General features: G+C 41.8%; 1 protein-coding gene across 1 annotated transcript in view; it reads left to right on the forward strand.

The window, feature by feature from the left end:
* Positions 1 to 24,272, forward strand: part of MAPKBP1 (mitogen-activated protein kinase binding protein 1) — an 87,696-nt gene that overhangs the window by 12,120 nt on the left and 51,304 nt on the right. Inside the window, 1 exon segment of the mRNA XM_078151353.1 lies at positions 20,269 to 20,360. Within this exon segment, the coding sequence (XP_078007479.1) occupies positions 20,269 to 20,360 (92 nt within the window).

Raw genomic sequence — 24,272 nt, forward strand, 5'->3', positions numbered from 1 at the left:
CCTTGCCTTTAGATTCTATACTATCAGAGAACTTTTTCCTGCTCTGGTGGTATTTTTCCCCCCTGGAGACTTCTGATTATAACAGGTTGATGCCTTTCTGTGTCCAACTTTTATTCATTTTCTCAGTGCTTTTGTCTGCAAATAGCAGTGACCTATTTCCAGGTAGTTTCTTGCCAGTGTTCCAGTGCTCAGGACCTTAACTGTTGAAGATGAACAGTTAATATCTCTTTTTAACAGCAGCTAATATAGAATGAATTCCAGGGCCAAGGGTGAACCATTCAGAAAATATTTGCTCATGAACTTTTCAAACAAAACCACACTAGCAAACTGATAGAAGTGTTTTAAACACCTGGATAGATCAGAGACTATTGAAATAATATTTACCTTTTAACAGCAACAGCTCCTGTAGGTATAGGAAGAACTGGTTTCTTCTTTTGAAATAATTAATATTAAATTAAGAAGTCAACTTTTAAAAAGTCAAAAGCTCTCTTCCAACCTTGTAATAAACAGGATGAACAAAGAGAATACTGAGTCGGCATGTCTATGTGTCTCATATTGAGCTGAATGAAATATTTTATTTTTTGTTTTTAAAAATCAGGGTAAATTACACTAAAAAGCAGTCAGATTCATTAATTGTAATGACCAATCTCAATCCCAGAAAAGAGATGATGGATTATTCTTTTTTTCTTTTCAGTAAAGAGGTGGAGGAATACAGGCAGGGAATGTGGAATAGGCCGTCAGACCCAATTGGTTTTGCGAAGATGTTTTTATTTCTTACAGGATTCTTTAGATAATGGTGTTTGGGGCAGGGAGGGGACATAGGAGAATTACTGTGGTATAAAAAACAGGAGGCAGAAGCAAAACTAAAAAAAAAATAGGACAAGTCATATTTCACATTTAAAGCTAAACTCAGCTAAAAATAAATTTTTGGTTAAAAACAATCATGAATGTAATTATTTAAATTATAATTTACAGCTGTAATTATTTGGTTGAAAAAGTATATCCAACTTAAGAAGCTTGCTGGTTGAGGAATTTAAATTTATTTTTCCTGTTGATGTCTTCTTCCTGCAGCATGATAAAAATACCTGGTTAACCTATTTGAAAATAATTCACTTCTCACTTACTTCACAAAAATCTGCTTCAGTTAGCTTTGGTAAACAAAATGGCACAATTTTGGCTTTTTGGTGCACCAGTTTGCACATTGTTTCAGTACTTAAGCTCTATCATTTTTGTCAGTGTGGGTCATCCTTCCATCAAAACAAATTATGATTCTTCTGCCCCTTAGCAGGTGGGCTTGATGAGCAGCTGTGGCTGAAAAACTCATTACCTTGGGGCCAGCCTATTGATGAGTATCTTTCACCTGCGTTGGTGTGGCTGGTCCTCACGTGATACATAAGCTATCACCAAAATCACCCTCAGAGCCTTTTTAGTTTGGTTATACCTGTCAGAGCTTGTGCTTTATTGGCATAGTTTTCAAGAACTGGGTTGCCTTTACACCATGAAGTTGTGTTAATGGAGAAATGCACGTTAGCCTGGAAAAAAAAACAATGAAGCAAATCATTGTTGTTTAAAAAAAATACACACACATACACTGGTGTGTGTATATATATATATATATATATACTATATATACATACTATATATAATACATACATACATATATTACCTTCAGAAAAGATTTATAGCTTTTTAGAAGGCACAGAATTATAAATACAGATGGGAGAGGCATGGTTAAGCAGCAGTTTTTCTGACAAAGCTCTGGGAGGCTTAGTATACTGTAAACTATGACTTTTTCATAGTGCGATGTGACCACTTCAAAAACTGCTACATTGAGAAGCATAACTTCTTGGTGTAGGTCTTGTCTACTCTGCTGTAATGAGACCACATCTGGAGTATTGTGTTTAGTTCTGGGTGCTGAGTTGTCAGAAGGGTATTGATAAGCTAGAAAGCATTCAGAGGAGGGCAGCCAGGAGAATTAAAGGCCTAAAGTTCGGATTACAGGAGGGTCAGTTGAGGCAACTGGGGGTATTTAACCTGGAGAAGAGAAGGCGGGGGGGGGGGGGGGGGGGGGATGTGATAACTTTGTTCTGGTGTGCAGAAGAGGGCCATATATAATAGAATCAGGAGCAGTGAGTGGAAGTTGCAAAAAGACAATTTCGGCTTGATGTCAGGAAAAGCTTCCTAAGCAGTATATTTGTCCCACAGTAGAAGAGGCTTCCAGAAGGGGTGGTGGGTTCCTTGTCTCTGCAGGTCTTCAGACAGGATGGAGGAGCTTTTTTCAGTCAGATGTGTTAGGGCAGGGATTCCTTTTGGGTCTGGCTTGAACTGGACTAGAACCACTGAGGGCCCTTCCAGCTCTCGGGTGTGTGATTCTGTATCCTATTTTCTGTCCTGTCCTTAGTTTTGGTTCTGGCTGGTATTGGTGACATTCTCTGAGTGATAAAATTTCTCCCTTCACTATAGTTAACTTTATAGAAGCCTAGGAGCAGAATGGAGTAGGGTGGCAGCCAGCGTTATCCCTAAACATTTGAAAAAAAAAAGATTAATATATGAGAAAAATCCATCCTTTTATAACAGAGTACTGAATAGAGATTTTGGAGATTTGCATTCTAGACACAACTTTGCCATTTACTGAGTTCTCTCCCCACCCAAAGCTGCAGCCCTCTGTTTCCTCATCTGTAAAATGGGGATATTGATACCTGCCCTGATTACCTCACAGAGCTGTTGGACTTTCAAATGGATGCTGTATTTAAAAAGTTATGGGATTATTTGACATCCATGAGTTAGAAGATGGCTCTTGCCCTTAGAGAATATAGAATTTAGTAGGGGAAATAGGGTACATACACGGATATCTACAGTCCAAGGTAACACAAGATTATTCCTCTGCAAAGACGAGTGGAGAGGAAGAAGAGAGACTAGAGAAGGCCCTTTGAAGGTAGTTCAATCAGTATGTCCACAAGTATGTATTATGTGATAGGCTCTGGGATTACAGACAGAAATGAAATAGTTCATGCCCTTAAGGAACTTATTTTCCACTGGGGGAGGACATGTAAACAGATACATCTAGGCAAAGTAAAGATGAAGTAGTTTCTGGGGGAAGAACTAACAGTCTTTGAAGGATGGGTGGGATTTTAACAGGCATCAGAGATAGTGGGGAAGAGAATTCCATTTGTAGGGATTGGTGTAAGTCAGTGGTTTCCAAATTTTATATAGGTACAACTTTTTTTAACAAAAGAAAAGTTGTTGCTTCTCCCAATGCATTTTTCATTAAAAAATCTTTGTAAATTATTTTAGGTCGTATTATTATTCAAGGTCATTTGTCCAGCCCTTTCGTTTTGTAGTTGAGGGAATGGAGACTTAAGAGAAGTTGAGAGATTTGCCCCAGACCAAACAAGTGAGCAGAAGTACGGGGTGCATTGGCATCCTGGGCTTCAGCCTTTAACCTCCCCCTGGCCCTCACAGGAGAAGGGGAAGATAGGAAAGCAGTGGATGGTTCCAGTCTTTGTACATCAGTAAGCTTGAGATTACCTTTAAATTTTAAAACTCTGTGCAGGGACAAAACAGATACCTGAGACCTTGGAAGGGGAAAAGTCAAGGAGCTCTTGTCAGAGCCCCTTATAGTCTGGACCGAGAACCTCTTTGATCTGAAACAGGAATGGCAAGCCTCAGGTGAGCTTCTTAGAGCAGTGTCTCTCAGGGATCAGCCCCTGAGTACGCTGGGTTCCCTCCCATTGCTGTTGGCTGGTGGAAGACATTCACGTAGAGTGCTCACTGCCACCATGACCCTCCCAGAGAGGGTCTTGGCCTTTTCCTCCTGTTTCAGGGAATTCTGTCTAGAGCTGAAGGAGGATATAAATGCCCTGGGCTGGAGGTGAGGGGAGAGTCTCCTCACTCTGCCCACTCCCACACCCACTGCCTGTTCTACTCATTTTTGTCAGCCTCTGCCAGTTGAAGTACATTCATTGGCTTTGTCTCACTTTTTTTTAAGCTTGGATTTGAATTCCTTCTTTTGTTTTCATTGAAAAAGTAGATATATCCATGTGAGAGTTTATTTTTTTAAAAATCCAATAATCTTAGCCTTTGCTTTGAGCCCCCTTGATAGTCCATAGTTTCCCCTGCCATTGTTTAGGTAACTAGCATGATCAAAAGGTGAGAAAGGACAGAAAATGATGAGAAAGGACATCATGTGTTTTGGAAATGGACAAGTAGTCCCATTAATACTACTATTAGGGATATATACTCCAATGAGATAGAAGAGTCCCTTACAGACAAAAATAATATTTATAGCAACTTTTTGTAGTACCAAAGAGCTGGAAGGAGAGTGAGTATCCATCAATTAGGGATTGGCTGGCTGAACAAATTGTAGTCTATGAATGTAATAGGTTATTTGAGCTAATGAAGAATATATAATGAGTTCAGAGAAAATGGGGAAGGCTTATGTAACAGGCTGGGCATTTAGGTAGCACAGTAGATAGAGTGCTGGGCCTGGAGTCGAGAAGACTTGAATTCAGATTTGGCTTGAGATATGTACTAGCTGTGTGATCCTTTTTGCCTCAGTTTCCTCATCTGTAAAATGAACTGGAGAAGGAAACTGAAATGATTGAACAACAACAGAATGTAGTAGGTCATATTTGTTTCGTGCTGGTTTGATAAGTTAGAGACAGGAAGAAAACAAGACCTTCAAAGACCATCTGATAGTTAACAAAAGGAGATTTACTTATAACCACAGAATGGAAAAATACAAAATTAATTCATTTGGACTTTGTCTCTGTGGTCATTTTGGTCTCCTGGTCAGAAGCCTTAATAAGACTCCACTCCTTTTGGCTGCCTTTTTTACATATGCCATTAGGTAGCTATGTGGTTCAAGCAAACTTGAGTCTCCTGGGCTAGTTAAGTTTCGTTGACAGTTTTAGTACCTTTTTAAGGAAAAACTAGTTGAGCCTTCAGGGTTAGAACTTTAGAATATTGCTTCTACTCCATCCCATTCCTTCATGGCAAGGTTGTAAAGGCCCTCTAGAAAATCTTCCACCTCTTAAATAGCCTTAGAGCCATTACAGAGCAGCCCTGACCCCAAGGATGCAAGAAGCTGACATAAGCAGCACCAAATGGGGGAGGCAGGAACTCAAACCGAAAGACAGCAGCAATGTAATGATTTCCTGAGGGAATGACCAAATATGGAAGAGAATGAAGACCAGAATCCCAGGCTTTACTCCCCACCTCCACCCTTTAGAAGGACTGAGTCCAGATATTAATGATCTGGTCCATGCGGTGGGTGATAAGTACCAAATCCTTGCAGTTCACAGTGCGTTCCTGATGTAAAGTGATGACAGTGAGCAGGTGAGGAGAGCAGTACCAAGAATGTCAAGTTGAGGGGTAGCTAGGTGGCATAGTAGACAGAGCACCAGCCCTGGATTTAGGAAGACCTGAGTTCAAATCTGGTCTCAGACACATAACACTTACTAGCTGTGTGACCTTGGGCAAGTCACTTAATTCCCATTGCCAAAAAAAAAAAAAGAACATCAAGTCTATAGGACACTTCTGGCCTAGTCATTGATCCTGATCATGGATTAGGATCATCTTTAGTAAGATGTCTAAGGGGTTATACCCTCTTGCATACAGCCTTGTTCTGTTGTCAGGAGTGATCTTAAAAATTGTCCTGTGCCACCTCCTCCCTTCCCCCACTCTCCCTTACCTGGCCCCACGATTTCTTTCCCCTTACTTGGGAGTCTCTACCAGGGGGCAGGTGTGTGGAAATGGAAGGAATAGTAAATGTTTGTTCCTTTAGAAGCCTCAGCTGAGGGACTGCCCTACTCCAGCTAGGGAGAGTTTCACCTTCTCTCTATTTCCAGAAAGCAAACCAGCAACAGAAGTCCGCAGGCTTTGCAAACTATTCTGATTCCTTCTGTAGCTGCTGGTGGGTGCATGGCAAAGTTAGTGTTTGGTGCACCTCTGAATGGGTCAGGATCTCTTCCAGATCTGGGTTGTTGGCTCCTCTTGCTCCAGACTCCTTACCATTTAGCAGCTCCCACGAACATGAAGCCCAGATACAGGATGAGGAAGTAGGGGAAACAAGCAGTTTCAACAAACTCCACGTATTCGAGTTTCACAGTAGATGATTAACTCATGAATCTGTTAAGAAGGGAAGCGGGTGCATTTCCTTAACTTCCCCAGGGCCAGTCGTGGTCATTATAATTACATAGCTTTCATGGTTCATTTGGTTTTTGTTCTTTTTACATTGTCAGCTTGCTTCATCTCAGTACGTATGAGTTTTGACATGCTTCTCTGAGTTTCACATCATTTCATGGTGATAGTACATTAGTTTATGGTTTGTTCAGTTACCATAATTTGTTTAGCTGTTTCCCAGTTGATGGGCATCTATTTTGTTTCTAGTTCTTTGCTACCACAAGAAAGTGCTGCTATGACTAGAACCTTTCTTCCTTTCTTTGGCCTGCTTTGAATATATACCTTATGATCTCTGGAGCAATGATACTTTTAGTCAGTTTTTAAACTTAATTTCTAATTGTTTTCTGGAATGGCTGGACATTTCATAACTCTACTATCAATGACTCATGTGACTGTCTTCTCCAACATTGGTTTTTGTCCCCTGGAAGGGTATGAGGTGAAACCTTAGATATGTTTTTATTTGAAGTTCTGTTATAATTGATGATTTGGAGTGCTCTTTAATATGCTTAGTAATAGTTTTTTTTTTAACTCTTTGGCATTTTGAAGAAAGTAAATATAGGATTGCCCAATCTTCCATCCTAATGCCTGCTTTATAAATAGGTGGAGTTGGGTCTATGTGGTATGATTCAATGGACATTGAGAAGAATTTTTTTCTACTGCCAAAAACACTTGGTCTACTGCCTTACCGAAATTACACTTTTAAAACTTAGTGTTGTGGAGTTAAAATGTCAATACCATTAAGAGTGAGTTGATCAGATCACTTATGAAAGCTGATTTTGTTAAGGAGACGAGCAGAGAGGACTTGAACACTATTTGCTTGGAGATGGAGAAGTGCTGTAGGATGGGGAAAAGAATGGTTTGAGGCCTCCCTAAAAACAGCCTTTGGGGTTCCTGAGAGATATCCAGAAATCTTCTGTCTTCTGTCTTCTCCCTCTTAATAGCTGTAGAAAAGGAATTGATTATAAGAATAATGCTAGGACTACTATACTGGAAGTTCTTAGGTTCCAGATTCATGGGCAGATAGAGGAGATTCTTGTCACTTCTAGGTAGCCCATTTTCTTATTTCTCTCATTTCTGTTCCAGATGGGTGCTGGCATTTATCCTACAACTTAGTCTTTTAGCTAGTCCCTCTTTCTTTTCCCCGTTGATGGTGAGGCTCCTACTTCCTTCTATACAAAATCAGATTCTTCAGCTTGTGACAATATAATATTCATTATACATTGCCATGGAAACTGCTGTCAGCAGTCCAAGTCAGTCTGGTGAGCTCCAGTATGGCACAGTGTGGGTGAGCTCTAACCACGTGGGGTTCCCTGGGGGCATTGAAGAACATAAGCCTTCTCCACTCTCCCTTGCCTTGAAGTTTCAGCCTCTCTTCAGTGGGGAGAGGAAGTGCTTACCTCCTCCCTGGGCCCTGCTTTAGCTGCTAAATAAGAGTGCTTATTCCTGAATTACTCTTGTAGGAGCAGATTATTCCCGTCTTGTGTCTCCTGCTGCCACGACTCTTAAGGCCACCTTGGCTGCCCAGCTCATCACTTCCCCAGCTGTTCTTTCAGGAACCAGGGACCCATTAGTGGCATTAGAGCACTTGAACTCTCCTGCTTCATACTGTTGAGGTTGCTTGGGAAGTATGCCCTTGATACAAGTACCCTTGTACTTCCGCTGTGGGCATGGGCAGTCTTGAGTGAGCACTTGTTGGTGTTGTGTTCTTTTCTAAGTACCAGGTGGAACTGCAGTTTGACTTCTTAGAACTGGTATAAAAATGAAAGGAACTCTCTTTTTTTTTTTTTGCCAATCCTGGGGCTTGTCTCCAACACGGCCATATTCCCTTCCTGTTCCCCTTCCAGTGGTTTGTAAGCCTCCAGCCTCTTTCTCTTTCTACCCTGTTGTGTGCCCATAGGGGCAATTATAACCTAATGTGGGCATCTTGAACTAGCAACTGCACAGCTGCTGTTGGCCTTGTCCTCAGCATACACGTACCCCAGATCACCTCAGGGCTATGTTAGGAATCCATTTGTGCTGGGGGCAAGTGTCAGTTAGTGAGAGCTTCCCCCCCCCCCATTTATTTTAAGTGAGATAGAGTGAGTTGAACAGGGTGAGTGGACAACTAGGTTTCTTAGTGCAGTGATATCAAATTTAAAATAGAAACAGATCCCTGCTGGCCACGTATTGAATTAGAAAACCACAAATTAACGTTATCTGTGTTGCATAACCTCCCAATTACACTTTAATTTGGCTCATTTGCAGAGTTTTGCATGAGTTTGACGCCTCTGGCTTCAGGGACGGAGAGCAGCATTTGGAGTCAGGAAGATTTGAGTTCAGATCCTGCCTCTGACATTTACTAGCTGTGTTAACCCCCAACTTCTTCGGGCCTCTGAGATACCTTCCACCTTTAAATCTGTAATCCAATGATTGGATTACATTCTGCATCACAGATCTTATTATTTTTTCTTTCCCCTCCAAACCCATCCCTCTTCAGTCATCAAGTTTATGCTCTTCGTGTGATGCTGTACTTCTCCCTTGCACTGATCCTTGCATCTCTGTCCTTTTCTCTCCATTTACACAGCCGCCATCCTAGTTCAGGCCCTCATAACCTCTCCTGGACTTTTGTAATAGCCTCTTAATTTGTCTCTCTGACTCAGGTCTTAACAATCTATATCCACATAGCTACCAAAGTAAAGTTTCTTAAGTTCAGAGACCTTTAGGTCAAATGTTATTTTATCTTTATTTCGTCCTTTATTAATTTACATTTTGACTTTATAATATACATAATAGCATAGTGGCATGTGTATATTATTTATAAATAAACACATAATAATGGTTAACATTCATATTGTTTTTTAAGGTTTGCAGAGTGCTTTTACAAAGATATAATTTTATCCTCATAACAACCCTGAGAGGTAGGTGCTATTATTATCATCTTCGTTTTATGGGTGATGAAACTGAGGCAGACGGTACTTAAAGTGTTCCTCAGGACCACTCAGCTAGTAAGTGTCTGAAGCTGTATTTGAACTCAAGTCTTCCTGACTACTGGTCTGGTGCTGTGTCCACTGTGCCAACTGGCTGCATGCTCTTGGGGGTGCATGCTCAAAAGTTTTTATTTATAGGGGTGTGATCAAAAGTTTGGAGACCACTGGTCTAGATGCTCTCTAAGTTTGTCATTTGGAGAAGCTGAAGACATTCTCATCTTCCTAGCGAAGGAGACTGACTCAGTTCCAGATACTTGGACAGTAGAATGGGGAGCCTGATATTTGTCTTGTTTGGAATTATTTGTGTCAGAGTTCTTGTGCTATGAAGACAGAAAAACTATCAATCAGTGAAACCAGGCAGAGTTTTTAGAGTGAGGAGACAAGGTCCTTTCTGATGTGTCAATGCATATCTGATCTGCCTTCATTAAATTAGGGCTATTATCTAGCAGCTTGTGTGTGTGTCTTTCTAAAGAAGTTAGTGAGTATACCAAGTAGGAACCTCTGACAGTCCCTGATATGTGTGAGGGAATTGGAGCAGTATGTGCAGGAGAAAGGCCTAGTTATTCTTGACCTGAGGGAAGGGAGGGCAGGTCTCAGACATGTTTGTGTGCAGAAATAGCCAACTCATGGTTTGGCTGGTGATGATTTATATCTCAGGTATTTATAACTTGGTTTTGGGGGGGCTGAGAAGTAGAGGGAGGAGGAAAGGGGAAGCTGGTATTCTCATTGCAGCCATTGCAGAGGATAGCTCCCACCAGATGCTGGGATTTCTTCACTCCTGCTGATGTATATGAACTCCGGAGGTCATCCAGCCCTAGGTGACTCTGGCCTTTTGTGGGCTTTGACTATTCACTAAATCTTAGGGGAGGAGCTGCTTCCATAATATTACAGTTTTCTTCTGTGATCCCTTACGAAGAGTGAGGGAAGCAGTTTGGTTTTCAGGCAAGACTTCAGTGTTTCCTCTTTACATTCCCTTGACTGTTGGAATGACTGAGGGATTAGGGGACCAGAAAGTCATTGCTGAGAATTTTTTCTAGGCTCATGTTTAGGAATCTATGGGCAGGTCTTGGGATCTCCTGGAACCATAGGACCAACTTTATTGGAATATCTCGTGAGTTTGAACTCTGAAGATCTTTATTTACTCTTTTGGCTTCCTTGACATCTCTGCAGGGTTTGGCTCTGTTGACCATCCATCCTCACCTTTTCTTACTTTCTTTTTTGTGACATTAGCTATCCTGGTTGTCACCCTAATTTGAGTACTTTGTTTCTTATACTGACTCCTTTTGTTCTTCCTATCCCCTAAATGTAGTTTACCAAGGTCCTATCCTTGTGCCCCTTTTTCTCTCTTCACCCTATTTCTCCTAACTAGTTGAGCTAATGTTGATTTCAGCTATCACCTTGGTGTAGATAATTCAGACTTCTGTCTGTAGCTCTGACTTCCCTTATAAGCTCCAATCCCACAGTCTCAATTGCATGCTAATAGATCAATCTTAATGCACCAATAGTTTAGACTCAGCATCTTCCCCACAAAACCATCTCTTACTTCTGACTTCCTTTTTACCCCCAACACTACCATTCTTCTGTTACCTGGGCTAAAACCTAATTCCCTACTCTTCCCCCAGTGCACTCAGGCCCCAAGTTCTTTCCATTGCACCTCCATGTCTCTTGCATCTTATCCCTTTTTCTTCCATTCTGTCTTCTGTGACCCTCATTATGTCCTGATTGGCCTGCTGCAGTAACCACTAACTAAACTTATCTCCTTGTCTCCAGTCTTTTCCCACTCTAATTATTTTGTTTTTGTTTCATCCATACTTGTGATTTCATTGGTGTAGGAAACTCCCATCACCATCTGGGACACTGAAAAATTAGATGACTTGACCATGGTCACATAGCTAGAATGTCAGATGGAGACTGGAACCTAGTTTTTCCTGACACAAGGTCAGTCTTCTGTCCACTACATCATGTTGTTTCTCCCCAGATTAATTTTCCTGAAAAACAGGCCTGCCCATGTCACTTTTCTGCTCAAAAGCCTACTGGTTCTCCTTTGCCTACATGGTAAAATTCAAACCCCTCCAGAGTTCTTCCACAGTTGAAGCCCATTTTGGCTTCACTCTGATGGTATATTATCTCTCTTTGCCCCAGCCAGACGCCATTGCTGTCTATGCCCTAAATGTTCTGTTGCCTACACGTGCCCTATATTTTCTTACCTGTTTCCTTGGCTTCATGCCACTTCTTCATCTTGGAATCCAGTCCTGCTTCATTTATCTGTTAGTCTTAACCATCCTTAAAGGCCTGGCCCAAAATCTACCTTCCCCTCTAAGCCTTGCATTATCAGGTGTGAGTGACTCTTTACTTCATAGAACCCCTAGGGCACTTTAGACATTTCTTTAAAAAAAAAAATCCTTCCTTGTTACAAAGCAAAACACACACACACACACACACACACACACACACACACACACACACACACTCTCTCTCTCTCTCTCTCTCTCTCTCTCTCTCTCTCTGTCTCTCTCTCTCTCTCTCTCTCTCTCTCTCTATTTCTCTCTCAACACATTCACAGCATATATAGCAGTTATCGTGTAATCCTAACCTTTCTACTGAGAGGAAAGAAGATATATTTCATCAGCTGTTCTTTGGAACCAGTAATGTTTATTTCCTTTCATTTTGGTTCAGCTGTCTCTTAGTGTTCTTTTTTATTGACATTATTGTAGTCTTGTATATATTTTTCTAGCTCTGTTTTCTTTAATCTGTATTCAATGTATCCAAGTCTAAGCATGTTCCTCTGGATTCTTCATATTTGTCCTTTATTATGGTACAATAATATTCCATTATATTCATATACCAGGATTTGTTTAGACATTTCCCCAGTTGATGGTTACCCACTTCGTTTCTAGGTTTTTCTGCCAAAAAAGGGGTGCTGCTGTGAATATTGAGTATGCATGAGGCCTTTCTTTCTGTCTTTGAACTCATATCTCCAGTGCTTGGTTACTTTGTGCCTCTCTAGTGGCTTATATTACATATTACTTTGATTATAGTAATTTATGTGCCTTAACTCTCCTACTACATTCCTACTACATGATGATAAGTTCTTTGAGGGCAGAAGCCGTGTTTCAGATTCATCTTTTTCTCCCTGTGTTACAGTGCCCTGTACATATTAGGTAGGTGTTCAATAAATATTTGAATGAATGCCCCTTCTTTTTTACCTCCAGTTACCTGTTTTCCCCCTCATTCCACTTCAGCTAGGGCCTACAAAGCCTTTAGGTTTTTAATGCATAGTTCACAAAGTGTTCCAAAGTGTACTTTGGGATATACATTGGGAGTTTGGACTGTTTTGAAAATATTTTGTTATATCATTAGGGGATGGGAGGATTTTCCTCCTTTCCCTCTCTTAGCGACACACCACTAGGACCTGTAAAGAATATGTCTAATTTATATTGTGTGAGGGATGTTGGCATCACCGTCTTATGCTTGTAGCAATTCTTCTGTCCAGCAGCTACATTGCAAAAGGAAAGATGACACCCGTTTCAATGTGAGTGTAGTCTTTCTCCCATCACAGTGCAGTATACCTACGAAAGCAGAGGCTGTAGGTGCTTTGTTGTTCTCCGTAATGTTGAGCTTAGCCCTGGTGATAAGGGACATTGTTATTGGGCATAAAGTGGCTCATTTCTCAGTTTTGAGTCTCTGCTTCTGCAGTGAATACTGTTGCTAGAATTAAAAAAACACAAAAAACAAAAAACAAAAACCAGCAAAACACTTGGCTGCCTGCAGCACCTGTTCTCTGTGGCCTTCCATGCTATTAATTGCATTTGCCCCTCAGGCTGATTTCTTTTGGTGGGAGCTGCATTTCAAGGAGTATGATAGAGTATTTGTGCCTGGAGTTTTGTTCTGACATCAGCTTTTAGGCCTTGACTTAGATTAACAGACTTTCTTCATATATTTCCATTTGTGCCCTTCCCTGGTTTCAGTTCCTCTCGCCCCTGAAACTATTCTTTTAATTAATTCATTCAACAATTATTTATTAAGTGTATATTATGTACCAGGCACTGTGGTAGGTACTCGGCTACAAAGACAAACATGAAACAAGCCTGGTTCCTGAGAAGCTTACATTCCATTGAGGGTGAGGAGAGGAGGGAGGATAATGTACACAGAAAAGTAAGTATAGAATATATACAAAGTGGATACAGATATTTTGGGGGGTGGGCATGAGCTACTGGGGGTATTCAGGATAGGGTCCCTGTAGATGGTGGCATATCATGTGATCTTTGAAGGAAGCTAGCATTTCTTTGAGGTAAATGGAACATATATTCTAGGCTTTGGGCTGCATCCTTAGCAAAAGTGCAGAATTGTGCAAAGATCCTTGTATTCACTCTGGCTCTTTTCTGTCTTGCCCCTTGTGCCCCATCTTCCACACTGGACATCATGCCTGAGAGGAGCTAAGCCACTACTAGGCTCTGTACCACCGAGGACCATGAGTCCTCATCTTAACCCTGGCCCAACAGAAAGGTATTCTGTCCCATTCCACTCCCTTTCCACCTCTGGCCCAACAGAAAGGTATTCTGTCCCATTCCACTCCCTTTCCACCTCTAGTTTGGAGAACTGTAATAATCAAATCGACAGTACCATTGTCTCTGGAATGGGAGTGCAGTGCATTGCCGTTTTGTTCCACTTACCAAACTCTTCCTTGGCCAGTTTTCTTCCTCATTAGAATATAAATTCTTTGAGAACAAAGTCAGTCTTTGCTTTTGTATTTGTTTCTTCTGCACTTACCCTAATGCTTGGCACTTAGTAGGCACTTAATGCTTTTTATTTATTCATTCGTGGGCAGCAATAAATAGGTCACGAATCATAGATTTGCACGAAGGAGTGAACTTAGAAGGAGTAGATTGGAACCAGATTGTGGAAGGCTTTTGGTTTTAAGCAGTGGTGCCTATATTTTGTCCTAAAGGCAGTGGGGAGCCACTGAAGCAGGGATGAGACATGGACTGGTGCTGTAGGAAATGTCAGTTGGACAGTTGTGTTGAAGGTAGATTGGAAATGGGAAAGAGTGGATGCAGGGAGACCATAGAGAGCTGTTGTAGTAGTTCAGGAAAGTTGTGATGAAGGGGTATGGACTAGCATGGTTGTGGTGGGAGTGGAGAAGAGAGCTATTGAAGAGATGAAATGATGAGACTAGGAAGTTGATTGAGAGTGAAGAGTCAAGGATGACTCTTAAACTGCAAGCCTGGGTGAGTGGAAGAATGTTGGTGCTCAGGAAGACCTGAGTTGAAATCAGACCTAAGCACTTACTAGTTGTGTGACTCTTGGCAAATCACTTAACTTCTCAAAGTCTCAGTTTCCTTAACTGTAAAATGAGAATAATAATAGTACCTATCTCCAAGGGTTGTTTTCAGGATCAAATGTGTAAAGCCTTAGCACATAGTGGCTAATAAATGTTTGCTTCCTCCTTTACCTCCCCACCCTTGGCAGAAATAGGCAAGTAGTTAGGAGGTATGTAGCTTTAGGGAGAAAGATTTATTGAGTTCTGGTTTGGACATGTGGAGTTGGGGGTGCTTATGATGAGATGTCCAGCAGATAGTTGGAGATTCAGCACTGGAGATCAAGAGAGAGAGATGAAGACTGGATATATTAGATTTGGGAATCATCTGCATAAAGATGATAGCTGAATAGATGGGAACTGATTATATCATCCGAGAGGACGGCTCATCATCCTGGGGGCTTAGGTGAATACCCACAGGAAAGGGGCATCATTTGCGTGATGATTCTGATGAGACAGAAAAGGGCAAAGACTTGGTCTACCAGCTAGGAAGAAGAAAGCCAGCCTGATCAGTGTGATGAAAACCAATGGAAGGGAGAATATCCTGGGTTGGTCAGTAGTCGTTGGGTGCTGCAGAGAGGTTAAGAAGGATGAGGACTGAGAAAAAGGCCATTGGCGATTTTAACGAGAGTAATTTCAGTTGAATGAGTTTGGGGAGGAGGGGAGGAAGACAGAATCCAGATTTCAAGGGGCTGAACTAGGCAGCAAGAACCAGCACTTAGCACAGTGCCTGGCACATACTAAGTGCTTAATAAATGCTTGCTGACTGGCAAAGTGGAGGCAACTATGACGGTGTAGACAGATCTTCTTAGGATTTTGGATGTGAAATCAAAGAGATGTAGAATGCTAATTTGAGGAATGCTAGGATCAAGTAAAGGATGTTGGCAATCTTGTGGTCTTTTGAAGGTTACTGTGAAGGAACCAGTCGGTAGGAGCGCTGCAGGGACTAAGTCAGTCAAAGGGCCACATACAAGGACCTAGAGGGCCACATGTGGCCTCAAGAATGCAGAGCATAAAGATGGAAGCTGCAGGAGACAGCATGGGATCAAAGACACAAATCTAGGGGGTGGTATTGGCAAGGAGGGCCAACCAACTCTTCCTCCTAGAATGGAGCAAAGGAGGGAATGGGGAATGGTGTTGGGTTTTTGAATTGTAGAGTCAAGGAGGAGAGGGAACCTATGACCCAGTGCCTTGGCTTTTCCTGTGAAGTGTGTATGCAAGCTATTCTGCTGAAAGGAAGGAGAGAAGTGGTGGTGGCTTCATCTGGAGTAGTTACTTTGAGGAGTTGAGATAGTCAGCGAAGACTGAACAAAGTGTTGTTGTGCTTTGGTAAAGGCCGGGTTGAGGTTGCTGAATATTAATTCATAGTGGACCCAGTCATTGAGATTGTACAACTTACTCCGTCAGTGCTCAGCAGCCCTGGAACTGGAGAACTCAGATAATGGGGACTAATACAGGGTTGGATTTGGGAAAGGGAGTGACAGTAAGAAAGCGGGCAGGCATTCAAGGGTAACTAACTACTGGTGTAGGCTCTTAATCAGGTTCCTTCTTGCACTTGGAATAACATTTCCTGCAGCATTATGTGAATGATCTTGTGCTTCTGTTACTTTGTGTGTATTTAATTATGAGCAAAAGTACAAGTCGTATTTACTAATTGTTCTCTACACTGCCATTGCTGGCTGGGTGAATTCTAATGGAGTAGCTTGAAGAAATCAGACATAAGGGAAGGATAGGGAAGGGCAGAACTATTAAGCCACTGCTTTTCTACTCACAGCCAGTTTGGGTTTCTGTGTAGTGCTTAGCCATTCTCTACTGTTTCTGTGTAGTGCTTTGCACAATAATGGACAGAATCTGGGTAGTCACTGAGCAGCTGGCAGGGACTTTGGTAGGGAGGGCTTATTTCTCTGAGAACCTGGGCCTCTTGGCTCAAAGTTGGGTCAGAAAACCCCATTTCATCCAGCTGTGGTGACCCAGGTCTCTGTTTTCCGCTCATATGGAATCTTACAAGAGCAGAAGAAAAAAACTGGGGGATGGGAGTAGGGCACAGTGATTGCCACCTTTCTGAGGTTAGGCTCCGTCTAAATCCTGTTACAAAGGATGTGTACTGTCCAGCTGCTTGTGAGCTGTGGAAAGCAAAAGGACTTAGGTCTTTCTCTCTAGGTTTCTTGCTGAAGGGTTTCTTCACTTGGCTTTCTTTGCTTGCCTTGATGCTCTCCTGGGGTGCCTTGATAGGAAGAGTGGGAGTGATCAAATGTTGGTACTGTGCTTGGGAGGAGCTGTGATTCTATCTGGGCTCAAAACCTTCTTGTAGATAAACTTTCTGAATCTACTGAGGCTATCAACTACGAGTGTAGAGGAACTGTACTACTTCTACCAAGGGGTGGTGATAGGGACTGCTGAAGCCTGGGCCTTCAGGCCCCACAGAGCCTTTGGCTCAAGTGGTTGAGATTGAGCCGCAGCCCCAGGACAGCAGCTGCTCCAAAAGTGAAGTCCAACCCGAACCTCCCTGCAAACAGGAAGCTGGTTTGAGTTAAGAACATAAAATAAAAAGCAGCTGATGCTTCTGATTTTGGTTTCCCTGCCCTCCCCTCTCCATACCGCCAAGGGAAATAACTCTGCTTTCCTTTCCCCTCATAAAGGCCAGCCAGAAATCCAGAGAAACAAAAAAACAAACTCTACAAACCCTTTGAAAATGAACCAGGCTCCTGCCTACCAGGGCTTTCCCAGCCAGAAGTATGGTCCACTATCCCCAAGCTATGGGAAGGAAAATGACTAAGTCTGTAGGGCATTCAAAGATTAGAGTCTGCCGCTCCCTTTGCTTTTTGGAAGAGGTTGTAGTGTTCTTTAGACCTAAATAATCCCAGGGTCCTCTTTTTCCTTTCAAAGACCTTGAAGAAGTTTGGATTTGGAGTGCTAGCCAACAAATCCAAAATAGTTATAAAATTATTTCCAGATCGAAATGCATCCCTGGGCCCACCAAAATCTTGTCAGAGAGTAGGATGCCTCAGAACTAATACTATGCCTTTCCTTAATCCAGTCTCATAAAAGCCCTGAATTGTAAAGGATTGCAGCTAAAGAGCCTTGTTCAGTTGTGTCCAACTCTTTGTGACCCCATTTGGGGTTTTCTTGGCAAAGATACTGGAGTGATTTATCATTTCCTTCTCCCACTCATTTTACAGATGAGGAAAATGAGGGGGAAAAGGTTAAGTGACTTGCCCAGGGTCACACAGCTAGTAAGTATGTGGAGCCAGATTTGAACTCATGAAGGTGAGTCTTCCTGACTCCAGGCAGAGCCCTCCATCCACTGTGCCAACTAGCTGGGATGGACTAATTTAGATTGAATTTGAGAGATATAGTCAGAAACAGGGTTGGGGAATCGGCAGCCTCAAGGATTTGTTCTGTGAAGTTTGGATTCACAGTCAAAAGGCCTCACCCAAGGAGCCAGAAGGCCACAGGTTCCCCACCCCTGGTCAAAACAATAGGTCCCTGTTTGTTCTGGTAATCCCCAGAAATGGTTATTTTCAGTTATTACTATCATTATTCAAATTCATACTACATATTTCCACTGGAAATATGAAACTTGTATTTTACATAATTCTAACTTCAAATTTGAATTGAATACATGTGGCCACTTCAGGGGGAATTCATTATTACACTAATTGGGGCCTAATTGTGTCTTCCCTATAACAGAAGGCTGGTGTAGTAGGAAATCTCAAGTGTGGCTTTCTGTGGGGTTGTTCTGGGCTTAGTGCCTGAGGGAAGAGTTTGTCATTCTTCCAGAGTGGGGAGGTTAGGCAGGGGTCAGGTAGGCCAACCACAGCCTGTGGGCCAAATCAGCCCTGCCCAGCAAGCTAAGAATGATTTTTTCATTTATAAATAAAGTTTTACTGTATTTTGAAATGTGAAAACTATTCTTAACTTACAGGCTTATGTAACACAGGTGTTGTAATGTGCTAATAATAACCCTTAGGTTAGAGGAATAGAACCACTGCATTAGGTGAATTTCCTCATTGATTTACCCATGTATTTTGGGCTCTCTGGACTGTACCTTATTTGAGAGAGGGGCAGAATGAGAAGTAACTAGGGTTTGAAATGAGGCTTGGCATAGGTTCACTTCATGGGAGGGGGGGGAACTACCAAGAATGGTTTGGAAAAAGCCAAGGTTGGTTTATCCCCCTAATGGATGTCAATTTCTTATTTAGGCCATGTAATGGCTAGTGCCTCTAAACCTGCCAGATTGGCATTGAAGTCTCCTACCTAAATCCTGAAGTGTCTCTCAGTACCTGCCAGATGGGTATTAGAGTCCCCTACTTAAAGCACTCATTGCCAAAAAACATAAATTGGCCACTATTCTGGCTTACGGTCTATGGAAACTCAAAAGCTCCTCCAAGGACCTCTTTACTGTGTGATTTTGGAGTGAAACAGTTCTGGGGTATTTATTCTGGTATTATATGGTTAGTACAGAGAGTGTGTTCCTAATACATATTATCTCTATTCTGAGATTCAAATCAAGTTCCAATCAATACTATTAGAATTTCTAGATCTGGGCAAATCATGGGGGGTGGGGGGGAGTGTGGAGGGAACATCCTGGATGCCCTGATGTCCTCTGAGATTCTGTGGGGCTTGGGAAGAAACCCTGTGGTCCTAAGACATGGTTCAGAACTATGTCTTTGATTTGGGGGTTTTTATAGTATGATGCATCCTAATCCTTTATTGCTGCCATTCTAAAACCCCACCACCTTGGAGAATGGATGCTGAGCAGCTAAACACTCCTCTCTGTCACATCCCTGTTAGGTTGAGTGAAGCAGAGAGCATTACTGAGCTAGAATAAGGCAGGTGGGTAGATGGGCAAGGGCACCTTGTGGAGTGGAGACATAAGTGAGAGAAACTTTAGGCATTGAACATATGATTGTGTGGCAGGAAGAGAGTAGCCTAATTGATTGTAGCTGTAGTTATTGCTTATTTGAGAGAAGACCTGATGATTTTGGGAAAACTATGGGAATAATGATGATAGCTATGTTTTTCCTATGTTTCTTGGGATCTTAATTAAAGCATTTGACATATTTTTTTCCTGCCATCTTCTTGAGAGGAGCAAGAATGTATTAGCCTAATAATAAGAATTAGTGTAACTGAGCACTATTGTCTAACAAAACACACTATTAGTTAGGCTCTGTTTCTGTCTCCTGGACTTATATTGTGTCCTGGACTGAGAGATTTGTGGAGTTTGGAGCTCTCTTAATAAGGGAATGACTGGAATGAAGAGATGTGAGTGTTAGAATTTACCAAATCCAGATAGCCTTCTAGTTCTTGGGTGTTTTTTTTCCTTGGGTTATAGGTGAGGAGATGAGACACCAAAAGAGAGGCTTACTTCCTAGTAGGATAGTGTAGAGATAGGAGTCCAGTTTGTCATTTTGTCCTGTAGAAACTAACCCTGGGTCAGGCTACCCACTTGTCCTTCCACGGTTGTGAGTTGTGAATGAAATCTAACTTGTATACTCTTTCCTGCCTGAGTTGGCAGACTTAAGCCCTCTTAAAGGTAAGCACTGCCTAGAAGTTCATTCCTGTGTGATCAAGAAGCTCAGCAGAACTTCTAATCAGGCTTTTTTTCTACAGAAAAGTAGAGAAGCCAGTTGATTTGTAGACTCCCAGAAGAGACCAGTCATGGTTGCTGGCTAGTTTTGAAAGCAACTAGCACTGCAGAGTATGGGCAAGTTCATTTCCAACAAACAACTCTTAAGCCCCATGTAGAAACGTCGGTTAACGTATTTCTCCCTTGTCTCATTGTTGTATTTCCTTGATCAGGTAACCTTGGAGAAGGTGCTGGGAATAACAGTGTCTGGAGGCAGAGGACTGGCTTGTGACCCCCGCTCAGGTCTGGTTGCATACCCAGCTGGGTAAGTCTCTGGGAGGGGATCTAGTAGCAAGGGAATTTCCAGCTATGGAACTCGAAGCCAGTGGAGAGTAGGCACAGGCTTCTTGGTTTTCTAGGGGAAAGAAGTTACCAAGTTGTCGGAGAGGTATATTCAATTTAAGACCTTCATTTGACTTCCTGTAGAATTGATATAAGGGCAGGTGCAGATAAGAGTATGGTTGAAGGGCAGAGGTGGGGAAAGGAATGAGTGTTCTCTTTTACACATTCCACGATGTACAGGGCTTCTCAGCCCATCTTCTAGAACCAAATCCATGCCACTTTGAGAGGTGTCAGTGGTAGGGAAAGAAAGCAGAATGAGCTGTGCCTGTTCTTTCCCATCTCACTGCCTTTTTCTTCTTCATCAGAGGACCTGTGCATGTGGTACTAGTGCTTCTTCCTTAACACATGACCCTCAGGGATTTTGTAGTACATCCACATTGGTACCCAGACAGCAGAGCTGAACGGTTGCTATAGTTGCTGTAGCCGTTCTTTTAAATGTATTAACAGGTAGGTGTATGATTTGCTAGGTTTGCCCGAGCTCTTTGTGTGGAGCTGTGTCTGCTGTCAAGATTCATTTCTTTCCCATGCTGTCCATCTGTCAGACACTTGAGCAGTAGAAACCCCAAAATAAAGAGGGCTCATTCTGTGGCAGGGTACTTCAATGTGCTTCTTGGTCTCTCTCCTCTGAGCTAGTCCTTCTCCTTTCTTTTGTACAAAGATCTGTGTGAGCTGCTGTAGCTGTCTCTGAAGAAAAAGACAATTAAGTCTCTTCATCCTTTAGAAATAGTGACAGATGACCTTTGGAGTTGGAGGATTTCCCTATGGGATATCTCATGTAGATTCCACTGGGGACTTTTTTTATTTGAGAAGTGTGGTTCCTTTTTGTCTATATTATTGCTTGAGGTGTAAGGCAGGCAGGAAAAGCCATCTTCATAAGTTCTGTGTCCTTGGAGTACAGGGAGTCCTGCTCTCCCCTCTCTTGCTTGCACTGTTCCAAGGCCTTGTGCCTTGAAGGGTGTTTGTGTGCCATTGGGGCCCCAGGAGAATTGCAAGTGTCATCATCCTTCCATGAGGAGTATAAGGAACCCAGGGTACCCTAATGTGGCCATCCTACATTGGCCTGAGAATGTTTAATATGAGTCAGCTCTGGGCAGTGTCCTTGGCTTACACTTTGGCCTTTCGTCTTCCTAGAGTTTAAAGCTGCTCCTTCTAAATGCTGTGGATATTCTTTAAATATTTTAAGCTGGATTCGATTTTCACCCTCTGACCCATCGTTCTTTCTGATCCATTGGACTGTATAGAGGGTACCAAACTCTGTCTGCTTGAACAGGCTGTTTCTTTCTCTCCCTTTTATTTTTCCCCTATTTGATGATTCTAAGCCATTCTCCCTCTTGCTTCCATTGCATTTATTCCTGTAGAAGCTAGCTCAGGTATCCTAGAAACAAGAAGAGAAACAAAGCATAGTAAATCCTCCCAGAGGCCAAGAAGCAAATATCAAACCAAAACAAAATTTGCTAAAAGGAAATGGAACAGCACAAGGAGTTAGAGATTGGAGGAAAGGGATATAAAGCAGTCAGAAGGAGGTTTAGGCTCATTGTTAGGCTCCTTTATATGGCCATTATCTCATTTTTAAAAAAATTGTTTGGAGACTTAGTTGCATTGGTTTTTGGCACTCCTCCCGTATTTCCTTATTGCCTTGACTTTTCTGTAGCAAACTGACTCCCTCATTGTCATACTCTGTGCCCTACTTGTTCATGGAGACCAGGGTAGTGACCACGTGTCTTCTTTGAGTTCAGTTCAACAAGGTGGATTTCTACAGTCTTCTTAGGCCCCAGTCAGTTTGCCCTTTTCCTGATTGAGTGGATTCACAGAATTCAAAAGCTTTGGAATTTACTATAGATCCTGTTGTTCTCTATTGCCATTAAATGTTTAGAATTAATCTTCCTGTTCCTCACACTTGATAGTAGTAGGGCCTGAGGTTAGGTGGAGGCTCTTATGAACGAACTTTCTCCTAGAAGTAGCTACGCTTCTGAAGGGACTGGGAGAGGTCCCAGGAAAGAAGATAGTATGAGCCAGCATACAGTAGACTTCCACATTATGTGTATGGCAGCTCTTTGAAAGTTTTTATGTATCTTCAATAATTCAGCACATCTTGATTCTGAACTAAGCTATATTATATACCTCTGAGAATTAATACTGTAACCAAGTGTTATCACATCATTGGAAATAAGGGTCGCAGGCTCACTGTGTGAGGTGTGAAGACAGAAAATCTCCCTTTTTGGTATTTGGCTCCTCTTTGATCTGTAGAACACAAAGAGGTAAACACTTTCTCTTTCCTGTGGGGTCAGAGAGAGAGTATTATTAGAATAGTGCATAACTGGGTGTCAAAGCTTAAGGAGTTTAGTGTCCTGTTTAAAGTTGCTATGTCATTGTATTTAGAGGAATCATAAATACTTGGATTGTAACTGCCTTCCTTCCTGGCTTCTTGAAGGCTAGATACTTGCAGCAAAAATCTCTTAACATTGATTTCCCTGAGTGTTGGACTAAAGAAAGGCTGCAGCTTTCTGTTCCCATCCCCAATAACCACTCTTATAAATTTCTGGGTTATAGAAGTCAGTATGGCAAGAGCAAAGATTAGAAATGGATTAACTCCATTAAGTTAGATTTAAAGGGTAAAGAATAGAAGAAATTGGTAGGGAATGGGAGTGGTGTTTCTGAGAATTCCAACCTTAGTGCTCAGGTTTATCTTGGGCCTTAGAAGAGGGGAGGAGAAAATGCATTTGGATTACTTATCTGCGAACAGTTTGTGTTACCCTTGAAGAATGAATGTAAGCTCCTTGAGGGCTCAAAGTGTTCCACTTTTTGTTTGCTTGTCTTCTTTACTCCTCCCCTTTAAAAAAATTTTGTACTTAAATATTATCTAAAATGAACATTTCCTTATATACAGTAGAACAGAAAGAAAATTGTGCACAAAATGCAAATTTCTATTATGTACAACTTGCTTTTTTGTTAAGTATATAATAAATTAAAATGCAGATTTCAAAGCTGTCTTGCTTGTTTGTGATTTCTTCTGTTCAATCCATTTCAAAAACATGTTTGTGACCCTCTTTCTTTTTTCTTTTTGGCAACCTATTCTTAGCTTCCCTTTCTCTATATCGCCCTTCCCCTCTTTGCTTTGAGAATAAAGGAGAACAAACCTTTTTGTAACAAATATACATAGTCAAGCAAAACAAGTTTTGCTGTGTCTGAAAATGTATATTTCATTCTTCAACTTGCATCCATCACACCCTCTGTTAGGAGGTAGCTAGTATGCTTCATTACTGATGCTGTAGAATCAAGAAAGCCTTCTTGAAGGAGGTAGCACTTGAGCAGAGCTTTGAAGGGAAGAAGGGGCATTTCAGGTATGGGGGACAGCTTGTGCAAAGATGGAATATGTACAAGGAATATGTAGACCAGTTTGTGTGAGCGTAGAGTATGTAAGGGAGAGTAATTTGTGACACATCTGGAAAGAAAGGCTGGATGTTATTTTGCCATAAGACATGTTGAAAGAGATGGATTCAAGGGGCAACTAGGTGGTACAGTGGATAGAGCACTGGCCCTGTAATCAGGAGGACCTGAGTTCAAATCCAGACTCAGATACTTACTAGCTATGTGACCCTGGGCAAGTTACTTAATTAAACCCCAATTGCCTCAAAAAAAAAAAAGATGGATTCAGAGAAACAATTGTGATCAATGTAATGACTGATTATGACCCTGGAATGCTGATGAGGAAGCATACTTGATACTTCTTAGCAGGGAGGTGATAGGCTGGAAGTATGGACTGAAATGTACACTTTCCAGACACAACCAGTGTATGAATTTGTTTTGCTTGACTAAACTTAGTTGTTACAAGAAA

This window comes from Phascolarctos cinereus, unplaced genomic scaffold (assembly GCF_003287225.1).
Source record: "Phascolarctos cinereus isolate Bilbo 61053 unplaced genomic scaffold, phaCin_HiC Scaffold_3;HRSCAF=262, whole genome shotgun sequence".
In the NCBI taxonomy this organism is placed as follows: Eukaryota; Metazoa; Chordata; class Mammalia; order Diprotodontia; family Phascolarctidae; genus Phascolarctos; species Phascolarctos cinereus.